The sequence below is a fragment of the Chiloscyllium plagiosum genome, unplaced genomic scaffold (genome assembly GCF_037043375.1).
Source record: "Chiloscyllium plagiosum isolate Xiang-an unplaced genomic scaffold, Cpla_swu_hap1 HiC_scaffold_9, whole genome shotgun sequence".
In the NCBI taxonomy this organism is placed as follows: Eukaryota; Metazoa; Chordata; class Chondrichthyes; order Orectolobiformes; family Hemiscylliidae; genus Chiloscyllium; species Chiloscyllium plagiosum.
The window spans coordinates 21,133,372-21,149,087 of record NW_028270147.1 but is presented as its reverse complement, the minus strand read 5'-3'; the positions used below and the strand labels follow the sequence as shown (position 1 = coordinate 21,149,087).

General features: G+C 39.4%; 1 protein-coding gene across 7 annotated transcripts in view; it reads left to right on the top strand.

The window, feature by feature from the left end:
- The window catches only part of evi5b (ecotropic viral integration site 5b), a 295,151-nt gene that overhangs the window by 209,830 nt on the left and 69,605 nt on the right, over nt 1-15,716 (top strand). The window contains exon 19 of one of the 7 annotated variants that reach the window (XM_087990458.1): nt 5,073-6,068. The exons of the other annotated variants lie outside the window; for them this stretch is intronic. Within the exon in view, the coding sequence (XP_087846584.1) occupies nt 5,073-5,141 (69 nt within the window). The 3' untranslated portion in view covers nt 5,142-6,068. Of the gene's footprint in view, nt 1-5,072; nt 6,069-15,716 lie in introns of those variants that run through there. 7 annotated transcript variants of the gene reach the window in all.

Genomic DNA, 15,716 nt, shown 5'->3' with positions numbered 1-15,716 from the left:
AAAATGTTTGCATGAATGGAAAGTTAGAAAATGACTATTTAAGTTTGGAAGGAGATTCTGAATGAAAGCCTGAATGTAATCATAGAATTGTTTGGTAGTGCAGACCTTGAGTGTTTGTGAAAAAGACATTTTGTCAAAGCTTTTCATCTTGCACAAATCAGGGCAATTCACAAGAATTGCCAAAATAAAGGGAAAATGACAGTTACATTTGTGTACATTTACACACATCCCATGATTGATTACGCATTTATGCGAGATGAGGTTGAATAGCTTGGAAATAAGGTTACTAATTTACACCATGTCCTATGCTGTGCTTTATTTGAAGTATGCAATTTGTTTTCATTTGTTTGATTTTATCTATTTCTGCCTCTATCTTGCTTCAATAGATGACCACACCTTAAACAGTCCTCATTTAAAACGCCTACACCATAAATTCACTTAAGCAGAAGTTTGACAATGCAATTAATAATGCCAGTAAACACACTACATCTCTCTGATATGCATATACTCTGAAAACAAGTTTGTTCTTGCACATGGTTTCAGTTTTAATGTGTCTCTGGGCCACGTCAAACAGGAAGAGGTACTTACTAAACTTGGACTCGTGGGCTCCCAGCTAACTACAAACAAGGGTCCACTGAAGATGATGAATCCTTGAAAGTGTGCCTAGTTAATCTAGCACATGCGTATTGGGGGATTTAGTCATGATTCAGTCAATTCTCACATTAAATGTGAATATTTGGCAGTGTTGTGGTGCCTCAATACCAACCTGTTAAAAGGAACTGGAATAGTTGTCCTTTACAAGCATGATTATATCATAAAATGTGTGCCATTCTTAATGATGTGTGCAAACTTATATCCACTGGACCTGAAACTCAGCCTGACGAGACAGCCTTACTGGAAAGTAAGCCTGAAAAGCACTTAGTGGACATGTGTAAAAGCAGTGAGCTACAGGGCGATACACTTGATAGTGTTTGACCTTGTGGAAACTGGATTAGGCCATCCAGCCCCTCAAGCCTGCTCTGTCATTCGATAGGATCTCAGCTAATCCAACATTCCTCACATCCACTTTCCTGCTGTCTCCCTGTAATCCTTGATTCTCCTGCAGATTGAGAATCTGTCGATCTAAGAATTAAGATAGCCAAGTACTCTGCCCCCACATATCCAAGATCAACATTTGTATAGGCTGTCCAAAGTACTCACAGGTAATGTCCTTTTATGCTCGTACCTTATTTATGAGTGGTTCTGCGGAGCATGAACTAACCAAATGGTTGGATGAATTGCTGCCAGCATTTTGATTAAGCTTTCCCTACTTGGGGAAGATTCCTTCACATTTGTGAAGACCACGCAGGGTTTCTGTGGTGATATAGTACAATATAAAATATTGCTATTATAATAGTATATAAAGATCATATTATAATGTAATAATATAATATGATAGCAATTTTTAATAATGTACTGTAGCATGGTATTATGGGGATCCAAGTCTGCCACCATTGTATGAATCCATAGTCATTGAACTTACGAACTTAGCAACTCAGACTGTTCCGATCAGATTTATTGTTACCTCATATTCCCGAATAGTTTGTATTGTAATGGATTCCTGCTAGATTCAGCCCTCCCAAACATCCTTGTTGGGTTCATTAGAATAGCAACTAACCTCCTACCCCCTGCCAGTTTCTGATTTGTAGATGATGTGTTTGTTATATTTGAATCTGCAGTTTCATATAAAAATTCCCTTGCATGTCTTAATGGACTCAATCCTGTACTCAAAGTCACCTTTTAAATAGAACATTCAAATGAACTCCTTTTTTTTTGATGTCCTAGTTGACAGATCAGTCAGGGAATTCTCTACTCTTATCAACCATAAACTTGCTTCCTCTGGTCAGTGAACATATTGGAATTCCTGGAGCTACACTCACTCTAAGATTGGTCTTATTGGCAACTTCATAAATAGGACTCCAGCAATTTTTATGCAGTGTGTGCTTGATACTGAGATAGGGCCCAACAAAGCCATCCTTCATGATAATAGCGACCCTCATCAGATCATTTCTCACTGTATATTCTGTGAACTCATTAATGGACCGAAGACATCACTGTTGTCCTGAAAGGTGCTGAGTTCACCTCAAATTACCTTGAAAAGGTGAAGTTTCTCAAAATTTTCAGCAACAAATGAAACTAGCTTTTTTACACTGCTACTAGCAGGATACTGCCATCAAACCGAAAAGATGAGCTATCTCACAAATGCATAATGTGATAAATTAATTTCATATGCCAGTGTGATACTAGGTATGTTGGCCATACACCCCAATGACTGATGAATTGTTCATTACAGTATATCCCTTCAGCTATTTGCAACAAGCAAGATACTGACCACACCCAATTATCCCCCATGGTCAACATTAGTTGTGATTCCACAGTTGTACAGCATTTGCTATAAGATCCAAAATGCACAATGAATTGTGCTGACAATCAGTTTATTCAGTTAGCTCAGTTGGCTGAATGGCTGGTTGCTGTTGCAGTGTAACACCAATGGTTTAATTCCCGTCTGAGGTTACCATGACAGTCTTCCTTCTCAACCTTAACATTCATCTGATGTGGGGTAGCCCTCAGGTTAAGTTCACCAACAGACGTCTCTCTAGTGAGAGAAGAGCCCTATGATCTTCTAGGACTATGGAAACTTTACTTTCACTTCTACTGACACACAGGGCCTTGATCTTTGTAGACATAAGGAACATATGTACGTGCACTGTACTTATTTTAACACAATAAAGTGAGTAGCAACCATTCACTGATCTATTTCCCATAGACTGAGAGTCGACCTGCCTTGTTTCAAACTCAAACAAAATTTGGCAGATTAATGAATATTTCTCAGAATTGTCCTGATATGTACAAAATAAAAACCTTTGACAACTATAAGCTTTTCCATAATACTCAAGGAATGTAATCATACTTCTTTTTAAGAATGTTTTGTTAAGGTAAAGTTCTGTTGTACGAGTATGGGTAATCAGGAAATAGTAATTAATTAAAATATTTTCTTTGCTGTCAAAAAAAGGTACTTCTCATAGATGTTGACTAAAAGTGAGAGCTAACCCTGAGTGATTAGAGATTTGCTACTTATATTCAGACGTTATATGTCATGAACAAATTTATTATTTTCGTTTAAGGATAATTTTGCATGGAACAATTTTAAGAAGTTAATTCCATTGTCTCTGGCAAAAGAAAACACATGTAATGACTTTCTTTGCAAATCCTTTCATTGTGGAAGTGCAGCACTTCTGCATTCCACCATTTCAGCATCATTCATAAATGCTTAACCTTTGACTTACTGAGAATAATTGCACCAGCAACGCATTGATACTTATATATTTCTGATTCAATCATCAATCACTGTAGGTTATCCCTTGTGAAGGAGCTTCACCATCGGCATGTTAGAAAGGGCTCTTGTGGGCCACAAGTATTGCCCCTACCTCGGAGCCAGGAGACCCAGTTTCAAGTCCCACTGATCCAGAAGTGTGCAATAGCACCTCTGAACAGGTCGATTGGAATTTATTTGGAGCATTGTGTTGTATTCATTCCATATGAGGGTGAACATTGATAGCAGGGAGATTATGCAGAAAACTAGAAAAGAGAAACTCAGATTAAAAATAGTTTTTTTCCCCTTATTAGTCAACAATTCTCAATGTGTAATATATGGGGAAATTGCACTTAGCCAGTAATTTTATTCTCAAGTTAACAAGCAGCAAGCATGCTTGGTAAAATAATCTTTTATTTGTAAGAACATGCTTTGAACAGCATTGAACCCTTAATACATTTATCAGCATATCTGGCTTCCCAATGAGCCTTACCACACTAAGTCTGTGTCTATATTTAATCTTCACCCTAAAACAGCAGATTAGCAAAGAACTTGACCTATTTTAGGAATCTTATGAGAAACTTAATGCAGAAATGTGGAAGCGAGTAATTTGTTGGAACCTTTGGACAAAGAAGAATGTAGTGTTAAGTCAGGAGAAGTGCCTGTTGAAGACTTGTGGTGTAGTAGTTTAAATGATCTTATACAGGTTTCATTTTATTGTCATTAACAGAAGAACAAAAGATGCGACAAATGTGTGAGACTAGTGATAATCATCTTGAAGGACTAAAAAGTTCATACAGAGGGCAACAAAAGCCACGTTTTCACACACTGCTCCTCATCAGTCATTGTGAAAAGCTAAATCTGAACCTTGACTTCTCAACTGCAGGATATGTCTAAGTAGATTGTGCATACAAGAAGTCTAGAGTTCTCATGTTCACTTTGATGCTATATCCAACCTAACTAACAAGTATTTAATTATTCTAATGTCAGAAATCAAATGTTTAGGCAATTAATTTGATCCATTTAATTATTTTGGCAGTTTTATTATAATAATTGCAGTGAGTCATTCGTTATGTCTGAAGCTGTGAGTAATCTAGATTATATACTTTGTTAAAACACTTCATCTGTTGAGTGGAAAATCAGTTTGATGTACAAGAAGCTGTGCAATATGATAAGTTTGACTTTCTGGAAAACATTGCTTCGACAACTACATGCGGTTGTGCCCTTTTAATCCTACTTAGTTGCGTGTAGCCGTGAAAATTTTTAAACTGTTTGTGGGGATCTTTGCAGTGCATGAATGTAAAATATATCTGGGTTATCAGGCCCAATGTTCTTTCCAATCATGCAGTGTGTATGGTGGATCATCCTGGTTTAAATTTTAAAATAAAACATAGTAACATAGAAAATGGGAGCAAGAATACACCTTGGAGTCTGATCTGCTATTCTGTATGATCCAACTTATTCTTGCTTTCCTCCCATACCGTTTGATCCCTTTATATCTAACTCCTTGAAAATATTCACTGTTTTTGGCCTCATCTGCTTTCTGAGACATGAATTCAGCAGGCTTATCACTGTCAAGATGAACAAAAGTAAGCAAACAGAAAAATAGAGATCCCAGAAATCTGTAATTTTTTTTGTTGCAAGTTCACTGAAAAGGTCATAAACTTGTAAAGATTCTAGACACTCCAAGTACCAATGTACCTTTCATTTTTTTTCACAGAAATGCAGGAACAGAGTTCTTTTGAGGAAATACTTCCACCCATACTACAAAGCCATTCCTATAGGATAGGGATTCCAATTCCTTAAGTCTCCATCAGGACCAGTTCAGCACTGCCAAAGACTTCTCAGACCAAACTGGACACACCTAGGTAAACGGGGCCCACGTGAAACATTCAAATTAGTCTGGGGCCTGGGTCACCAAAATTTAAGGAATTTTCTTTTAAAGCAACCTCTTGAATCAAGTAGTAGTTGAAGCCATGATCAGAAGATTTCCTTGATACTACCTCCCCTCCTGCCCCTCACCCCAAAGAGCAACTTTTCCAAGTTCCTCTTGGACCTTCAGGGTATAATTCCATGGAATGCTCAATCTCAGGAACCCAGGATCATCCAATGTGATACATTTTTAGATACATTAGTAAAAATTTTAAAGTTTTGATCAGCAATAATAAAGATATTGTCTGCCATGCATTCAGATAATCAAAAAGTTCCACGCACCTCAAGTTTCCTTCCAGTTTTTTTTTGGTTTTCTAAAGCTAATCATAACCCTGTTATTAGATGCACTCAATGATATATAGTCAAAGTGGTTACCTAGCATCCTGTGAAGTAACCTGTAGCTGAAGTTGAACTCATTGAAAGTTTTGTTTCGACAGATTTGAACCCAAATTTTTCAATGTGACAGTAACTAAGAACTCAGTCATCCACAATAAATCAAGCAGTTTTCTTCCTGTTGTAACCTTGCTAAGCACTAAACTTTGCTATAGTAATAATCGACCATGCCATCAGAACTTCTCATTGTTGCATGTTCATCAACTGTAACTAACAGACTCACAATGTCTCTCACTTGCTGACATATTTACAGAAATTCTGCATGTTCTTGAATAAAAACAGCTGAAAATATGGTCATTGAAGTGCGTTGAAGTTTAAAAGCATTTGTCACTGTTATACTGATTTCGCAAAAAGAATGTGGAAAGTTAATTTTGAGTGTGTCATCTCATTCCTTTGGAAGAAAAAGTAACCTTTTTAAATTGATTTTTAAAAATTATTTATTAGGATGTTTTTTAGGACAGATGAAAAGTATTTTCTGAGGGTTATACAAGTATTTCAACCCTCTACTTCTGAAAACAAGTAGAGGCAGAATCATTGTAGTATCTTTAAGGTAGCGATGAATGATTCTCTTGCCTAATGAAAATCTAAAGATCATTGGGACTATATAGGGATTCAAAATATAAATGTAGACTGATCACCAATGAACCTATCCAAAGAGCAGCAGTTCCTAATTCATGTTCACATGCATCTTTAAGTAAAGTCACATTTGTACATAGTTAATTCTCTTAACAAGGTGGCAGTGAGCCGCTTTTTTGAACTGTCGCAATTCAAATGGTCTGGGTATACCTGCTGTGCTTTGGAAGCCTTTTGCAGGATTCTGACTCAGTGATTGTGGAAAAATAAGCCATCATTGTTTCAAGTCAGGATGGAGAGTGAATTGAAGAGAAACTTGGGGTGTTAATCCTGTCTTTCATTTGCTTTTTTAAATTCCTTCACTGGTTAAGAGAATGTCTGACTACGCCAGCATTTATTGCCCGTGAAAGTGGTGGTAAGCCATTGCCTTGAATCAGTCTAGTCCATGTTGTGCAGATACCCAATGGGTAGTGTTAATAATGGAATTGCTGGATGTTGGCCTTGCAGCAGTGAAGAAGCACTGTCTGTACCTGTGTTCAGTAGAAATTAAATATTCCAAATAGTTCTAATTGACTATTGCTGGTTTTAAACTCTGCATTGGCAGTAAGGTTTGTTCCTTTGGGTTGGATTGGCTGTATCTGATTTGCTTATACCCATCACAATTCCCTTTTACTGGGGCCACTTCAGAAAAGATATTGACAGAGAAGTTTCCACTCTAAAGTCCAAGGCCACTGGTAGTACTGTTCTTTTGCTACTGACCAGAGGTTCTAGTGTAGTGTATTTTGAATTAATCAGGCTACTTTCCAACAAGATGTTAATTGGTTGACCATAGTGCTTTTGCCCGAAATGTCGATTTTACTGCTCCTCGGATTCTGCCTGAACTGCTGTGCTCTTCCAGCACCACTAATCCAGAAAATAGTGTCACATAGTTAAAATTGACTGTTCGTTTTTGATCTTTGTGTTTTAATTTCTTTCATAGAATTTCTACAGTGCATTTCTACACCGGGTCGGCGTGCACTTGTTGGGCCAAAGGGCCTGTTTCCACACTGTAACTGATCTAATCTTAAAAAAAAACGAGGTCATTCAGCCCATCAACGCAGCACCAACCCTCTAAAGAGCATCCCACCCAGACCCAAACCCCTACCCTCTGCCCATAACCCAGCATTAACCATGGCTTATCCACCTAATCTGCACATCCCTGTACAATATGGTGTAATTTAGTATGGCCAGTCCACCTAACCTGTACGTTTTTGGACTGTGGAAGGAAATCAGAGCACCCTGTTGAAGCCCATGCAGACATAGGAGAATGTGGAAACTCCACACAGTCACCCAATGCTGGAATTGAACTGGGGCTCAGTCGCTGTGAGGCAGTAATGCTAACCACTGAATCATGATGCTGCCCTGTGCCAGCCAATTCATTGAGTGTTGAAGTTTGAATAGTTAGCCATAGCTATGAAGTAGACATATCCTCATTGTTGATGGAAATACTTTATCTGTAATTCCTGATTACAGAGGAACCGCAATTATCTGAACGAGATGGGCGGGCAGTATTTCTTTCGGATAATTGATTATTCTGATAATTGATGCAATGTTTCTGCTCTGGGACTCTGCATTTTCCGAAGTTTCCTTTCTTTTCTCACTCTGCCTGCCTTGCTCCCCCTCTCCCTGCTGCTGCTTCACTCCAATGGGATTGACAAAGAAAGCACTTGCTATTTCTGCTCCCCATTCAGGAGACTAGACAGCAACACCACCACACCTCCCCACCCCCACCCCCAAACACTGCCCCCTGTCCCAGAGGGTTTTAGGCTACTTCCCTACGTAAAACTGAGTGAAAATGTGGGGAGAGAAAAGGTCGGAGGTCAGTCATTTAGAGACGGTGCCTGGGCTACCGTCTATGTCCAGGACTGTTCTTGGAAGCATTTCAGTGAGCCAAATTCAGTTTTAATCATTGTAAACAAAAGACACAATCAATGTTGGGAACACCCCTTTGATGTAATGTTTCTATCAGACCTTGAGATCATCTTCAGATAATCCAAAATTCAGGTAATTGATATTAGGAAAATATGTGTAAATATTTTCACTAATATTAAAAGGGAAGGTTGCTGCTCTCCTACTGGACCATACTCTACTCTTGTTCGAGAGCGCTGATTAGTTGAGACTAACTTGGGAGTCATCAAACCTCAGGCATGAAGAGAGTTTGAGAGGAGGGTCTTTCAAAGTGACTTCAGCTGGCTAAGTACCACTTATATAAAAGGAAGACCAATGCTTTGGGCCAGAGATTGTAGAGATAACTTTTACATGTGTAATGTTTCGCAGGAGTTGACATCTGAGCTTGATTTGAACCCAAGTGAAATCCAAAAATGATAGATCACAATGGAATGAAATAAACCAGCAATACTAAAATAACTTGTCTTGAAACGGGTAAAGGTGGATAAATCCCCAGGACCTGATCAGGTGTACCCTAGAACTCTGTGGGAAGCTAGAGAAGTGATTACTGGGCCTCTTGCTGAGATATTTGTATCCTTGATAGCCACAGATGAGGTGCCGGAAGACTGGAGATTGGCTAACGTGGTGCCACTGTTTAAGACAAGGCAGGGAACTATAGACCAGTGAGCCTGCCGTCGGTTGTTGGAGGGAATCCTGAGGGACAGGATGTACATGTATTTGGAAAGGCAAACACTGATTAGGGATAGTCAACGTGGCTTAGTCAAAGTAGGGGAAGTGGTGGAGGCTGGTATAGTTGTAACATTTAAAAGGCATCTGGATGAGTATATGAATAGGAAGGGTTTGGAGGGATATGGCAAGTGGGACTAGATTAATGGTCAGCATGGACATGTTGGACTGAATGGTCTGTTTCTGTGCTGTATATCTCTGACTCTATAACTTAAATAATTTGAGAAAATTAAAAAAAAAAGCAAAACTGAGAAATGTTTTAAGCCACTAGGTTGCATATTTTCTTAACATTAACATTTGCATGATTTTTGGTCTTTGAACTCTTGAAAAAGTTTGGGTTTAATATTATTATCGGATGCATGAAACACTGAACTTCCGTGATCCAAATCTCCTGATCAACTACTTTGTGGTGTTAATTTTTGCATACGAGCACAGTGATGCTATCTAATTCCAAGCATAGAAACATAGAAAATAGGAATGGGGCAGGCCGTTCGGCCCTTCAAGCCCCTCTGCCATTCAATGCAATCATGGCTGATCTTCCAACTCAGTACCCTGTTCCCTCTTCCTCCCCATAACCTTGAACTTTTTAACTGTAAAAACTATATCTAACTCCTTTGTGAAAACATCCAGTGTTTTAGCCTAACTACTCTCTGTGTTAGAGAACTTCTCAGACTCACCACTCACTGTGTGAAGAAATTTCTACTCATCATAGTTCTATATGGCTTAACCTATATCTTTAAACTGTAACTCCTGGTTCTGGACTGCCCAGTCACCAGGAGTGTTCTTTGTGTTTACCTGGTCTAGTCCTGTTAGAATTTTATAGATTTCTCTGATATCCCCTTCATTCTTCTAAACTCCACTGAATATAATCCTAACTGGTCCAGTCTGTCTTCATACATCAATCCTGCCGCCCCAGGAATCCGTGTGGTAAATGCCACCAATGCTTTCATTCATTGAATCCCGACAGTGTGGAAACAGTCCCTTCAGCCCAACAAGTCCACACCGACCCTCTGAAGAGTATCCCACCCAAACCCATTCCTCGACATTTACCCCTGACTGATATACCTAACATACACATCCCTGAACACTATGGGCAATTTAACATGGCCAATTCACCTAACCTGCACATCTCTCGATTGTGGGAGGAAACCAGAGCATCCGGAGGGAACTCACGTAGACATGGGGAGAATGTGCAAACTCCACACACAGTCGCCCGAGGCTGGAATCGAACCCGCGTCAATGGCGCTGTGAGGCAGCAGGGCTAATCACTAAGTCACCATGCCGCTTCATTTTAAAAATTGCAAATCCTTTGTTTGCAAAATGCAAGCTATTTAAGACTAGTTTTATTTCCCATGTCGGAGATGAGAAAAAGATGGCAATCCTTTGTTTTTTTTTTGTTGTAGTTTCTAGATCTGAAATTACCTGGGAGGCCTGGGGTTAGAGGAGGGCAAACTCAAACTTTCAGTTGCCCATTGATGCTGCCTTTGACTCCATCTGTTATCGCAAGATCAGGCCTGCTTGCATGTTCCAGTCAAGTGTCAGGTGCAACTGGGACACCCCGTCAGCTTTGGGAGGTGAGGAATGCAGTTTTGCTGTGCCCTATGATATTTTAGAATCATGTAGATGAGTTGCAGTGTTTACTTGTTTCAGTCTAGCGCACAAGTTCTGCATGATACATTTGTGGAAAATAAATTGTGTCCCAGAAATTTGCTGTTAAGTAGAAACTCATCTCCGTGACCATTTTAGTACAAGCACAGAAAGCAAAACCAAAGAAGGTTACCTGAAAATGTGCAGCTGGACTTTGCTGTATTTATTTTGTATAAAACAAAATCTAAACAATTATTGCATCATCATTGAATATCTAAGTCAGTAATAGGGAAATATAAATTCTTATCCCTTTAAATATCACCACACGACCAAAACACAATTTTTTTTCTCACTCACTCACTCACTCACACACACACTCACTCACTCACTCACTCACTCACTCACTCACTCACTCTCTCCCCCTCTCTCTCTCTCTCTCTCTCTCTCTCTCTCTCTCTCTCTCACACTCACACACTCTCACACACTCTCACACACTCTCACACTCTCTCACACACTCTCACACACTCTCACACTCTCTCACACTCTCTCACACTCTCTCACACTCTCTCACACTCTCTCACACTCTCTCACACTCTCTCACACTCTCTCACACTCTCTCACACTCTCTCACACACACTCACACTCTCTCACACACTCTCACACACACTCACACACTCTCACACACTCTCACACACTCTCACACACTCTCACACACTCTCACACACTCTCTCACACTCACTCTCTCTCTCACACTCACTCTCTCTCTCACACTCACTCTCTCTCTCACACTCACTCTCTCTCTCACACTCTCTCTCTCACACTCACAAAACATTTCTCTGCAGAGATTGGCTAAGGTGTTTTTTTTCTCAAAAGCCAATGTGTTATTCTTCAAGACAAAAGATTTATAAAATCATCATGCGGGGCGCGGATAGGGTTGGAGGTGCCAGTGTTGGACTGGGGTGTACAAAGTTAAAAATCTCACAACACCAAATTAAAGTCCAACAAGGTTATTTGAAAGCACTAGCTTTCATAGCACTGCTCCTTCATCAGGTGGACTATAACCTGTTGTTGTGTGATATTTAACTTTGTCAATAGACAATGTTTTTTTCCCTGGGGTGCGGGAATCCAAAACTAAAGGGAATAGGTTTAAGGTGAGAGGGGAAAGGTTTGAAAGGGAGCTAAGGAGCAACTTTTTCCACAGAGTGTGGTGCATGTGTGGAATGAACTGCTAGAAAAAGTGGTGGAGGCTAGTCCTATTACAATATTTTGAAGGCACCTAGATGGGTATATGAATAGCAAGAGTTAAGAGAGAAATGGGCCAAATTTAAGATGCGTCTGAACAGATGCATGAGTAGGTGGGGAGCAGAGGGATACAGATGCTTAGGAATTGACCGACAGGTTTAGACAGTACATTTGGATCGGCTCAGGCTTGGAGGTCCAAAGGGCCTGTTCCTAGGCTGTAAATTTTCTTTGTTCTTTAAATGCTACCAAATGCTTTTTCATTACTCAAGGATATCTGGTCGGCATGGCTAAGTTGGACCGAAGGGTCTGTCTCTGTGCTGTGCCACTCTGTGACTCTAAAAAGATAAAGTACGGGTTGTTCTGAAGTTCTGGCACATGTGGCTAAGTCACTAATCATGCGTAGTTATTTCTGTCTTATGAACACAGCTTGCTTCAACAATAGGATCTTGAGATATAATTTAAGTCGCGCTTTCTTTTCAGAAATGAGAGAGAACAGATGGGTGCTTGTTTATAGCGAGCAGTCCTCCATCTTGGCTTGTTCTTAGCATGCTTTTCTGCAACTTGGTAAGGTAGAATAAGAACCTCTCCAAAACCTGTTGCTGTTCAAGATTGAGCCCAGCAGGGTCTGCAGAAAAGAAAACAGTTATTGCTAGTAATGTGATTTTTAGTAAGCTTGCTTAAAAGACTATCTCTAATATCCATGGTGGACCTTAAATGACTACTTTTAAAGAAAACATACCAGATATGTGCAGAAACTAGAAATCAGTTCCTTTTTCCACAATCTTTCAAAGTTGAAGTCCTCCAAGCAATAGTGCATGTAAAGGGTCCTTATAACAAAGACCAGAGAACTGCCTGTGTATTTATGTCAGAATATTGCCTTTATTTTTGCACCTGTCAGGATACTGCGATGTTTTTCTTGATTGTTATAAGATGTAGAAGCTTCATGAACAAGATTGCTATCACACTCTGAAATTTCAGACATGAGGAGATGACCTCTTGCCTTGAACCTTGTGGTGATGGATTTCCATGAACCATGGTTCTTTGGCATAGCCTGTGAAGGCTTCACCTGTAAATCTCATGCCATGGGAGCTGCATGTAACTTTGTCAGTTAATCTTATGTTAACTTCTGACAGCTAGTTCCAGAAGATAGACTTACTCAGTTTTAGATTTACGCACCATGTAAGCCATTACAAATATGTAGTTCCTAACTTGCACATCTACCAGTGTCGATATGTGTCTCTTTGGATAATGAGTTGTATGTATATAACCAGTGCTCTCCATTTATACACACTTAATTTTAATATTAAATTAACTTTTTTTTCCTTTTTTGAACAAAACTTAGTTTTTGAACATTAAGTCATGTTTCAAAACAAATGGAAGATAAAAATATTTCTCAATTTCTATAAAGCAGTACATTGCAAGTTGCCTCTGTTCTGGGCCATGAATAATCTTTTGCTACAAGCATACTTTATGAAACAATCAAATAATTGATAATTTTCATCAATCTATTTAGTTTTGGTGATTACATTATTTTTTAATGGTGTTTCGTACATGCTAGATCAATCCATAATTTCTCACTTATACTTTTTGTCAAGTGGACTTTAATCAATAAAGTGATAAAACGGGTCATCAACAGTGCTACCAGGTAGCACTTGATTAGCAATAACCAACTCACTGATAATCCATTTGGGTTCCACCAGTTCCCAACCCCATTCTAGCCTTGGTTGTAACATGAGCAAAATTGCTGAACTCCAGAGGGAAGATGAGAGTGATTACTTTTACAAATCAAGGCCACATTTGTGTCAGTGTGACATCAAAGCATCTAAGAAAATCCTTGGGTAATGTGAATTTGTGGGTTTCTCTCCACTGGTTTGAATTAAACATGACACAAAGGAAGATGGTTGTGTTTGTTGGAGATCTGTCATTTTAGTTCTAGGAGTTCCTCAGGGTAATATCCTAGGCCCAATCGTCTTCAGTTGCTTCATCAGTTACTTTCCTTCATCATAAGGTCAGAAGTGGGAGTATTCACTGTACAATACATAACACTATTTATGTATTGTGCAGTTCATGTCCAAATGCTTCAATACCTGGACAATATCCACGTTTGGACTGATAAAAGGCAAGTGACATTCAAGCCACACCAGGCAATGGCTATCTTCCACAAGGGAGAATTTGACCACTACCCCTTTGCATTCAATGACATTGCCATCACTAATTTCCCCACTGTCAACATCCTGGGGTTACCATAAACCAGAAGCTGAATTGGATTGGTCATATAAGAGCAAGTCAGAAACTAGGAAACCTGCAACGAGTACCTCACCACCTGACTCCCCAACAGCTGTCTACCTACAAGAAACAAGTCAGGAGTGTGAAGCAATATGCCCTATTCACCTGGATGTGTGCGGCTCCAACAATATTCTAGTCACCCCCTCCATCACCAATGTACAGTGGCACGAGTCTGTATCATCCATAACATGCACTGCAGGAATTCACAGGCTCCTTAGATGGTAGTTTACAATCCTGTGACCACTACCATCAAGAAGGACAAGGGCAGCAGATACATTGGAACAGCATCACCTGCAAGTTCCCCTCTGAATCAGACACCATCCTGACTTGGAAATATATCGCCCTTCTTTCCATATTGCTGGGTCAAAATCCTGGATCTCCCTCCTAACAGCTTTGCAAATGTACCTACATCAGAGGCTGCCTCAAGAAGATGGTTCATAGCCTCTACCACCTCGAGGACAGCTAGGGATGGGCAATAAATACTGGACCAGCCAAGAAAGTCTAAGTCCCAGGAATGAATAAAATAAAAGATCTGACAAGGAATACTTATATACATAACCTTGAATAAGCAAGCTGTTTTCAGTGTATCCCTTGCAAAGAATTTACCTTAAAACATTTGACAAATATAAATCCATATCTATCACAGTTTTCACAGCTAAAGTACTTTTCAATAACTATTTTCTTAATTTTCCAAGGTAAGAGACAACATTTGTTATTTTCACCCACCAAAAAATTTCAGAAACTTGCTCTAATTTGGTTAATTTAATTTGTTTAAGTGAAGACAGCCCACTAACATGGAATTGCATTCGTGAATTGATTATTTTGCTTGTGATGTAATGGCCAGTTATGTTAGTATAACTTTAGCCTTGTATATTAATTTTCTGTGATATAAAAGGCAGCCCAACAATTTGCTCGCCCTACTATTTTAATCCAGCAAGAAAGAAATTGTATTTAATGACGTTTTTGACATCCCAAAAGCAAAATTTTTTAAAAATTCAAACTTAGAATTGCTTCATAAAAATACCTTTATACACACACAGTCACTGAAGTAATTTGGTTCTGTACAGTAGCATATTGAGAAACAAACATTGGAGACAGCATCCATGGAGAGAGAGCAAGCTGACATTTCGAGTCAGCAGTCATCTACTCTCAAAACATTAGCTTGTTCTCTTTCCATGAGTGCTGTCTGACCCACTGTGATCTCCAGATTTGTTTTCAGTACAGATTCCAGCAGCTGCAGTAATTTGCCCCCACAAGTATTAGAGTTTGATACTATCTAACAAACAAAACCACTGCATTTTTTACTTATGCAAAACTATATTGACATACATTTGGAGCAGCAGGAGCGTCTGATGATTGAACGGACTCCCATTCAACTGTGGCAAGATCCCAGACCGTGCGCTTTCCCCATTGCACCTTAGTGGCAGCTTCCCAAACTTTCGTCCATCCCTCAGTACATAGTCCTGGACCTTGGAATATGCTAGTCTGCAACATCTGATCATGGTCAACTCTTGCTCTGGAAGGCCAACACATTTCAGGCAAATTTCTCCAACTTAATGGTACTCTAGGTGCAGTCAATGTTTGTCTTGGTGTGCATCCCAGGGAATAGACCATACAGCACATAGTCCATATATCTTGGAGCTGTACAGGACAAACCTCAACAAAAGCCATTGCATCT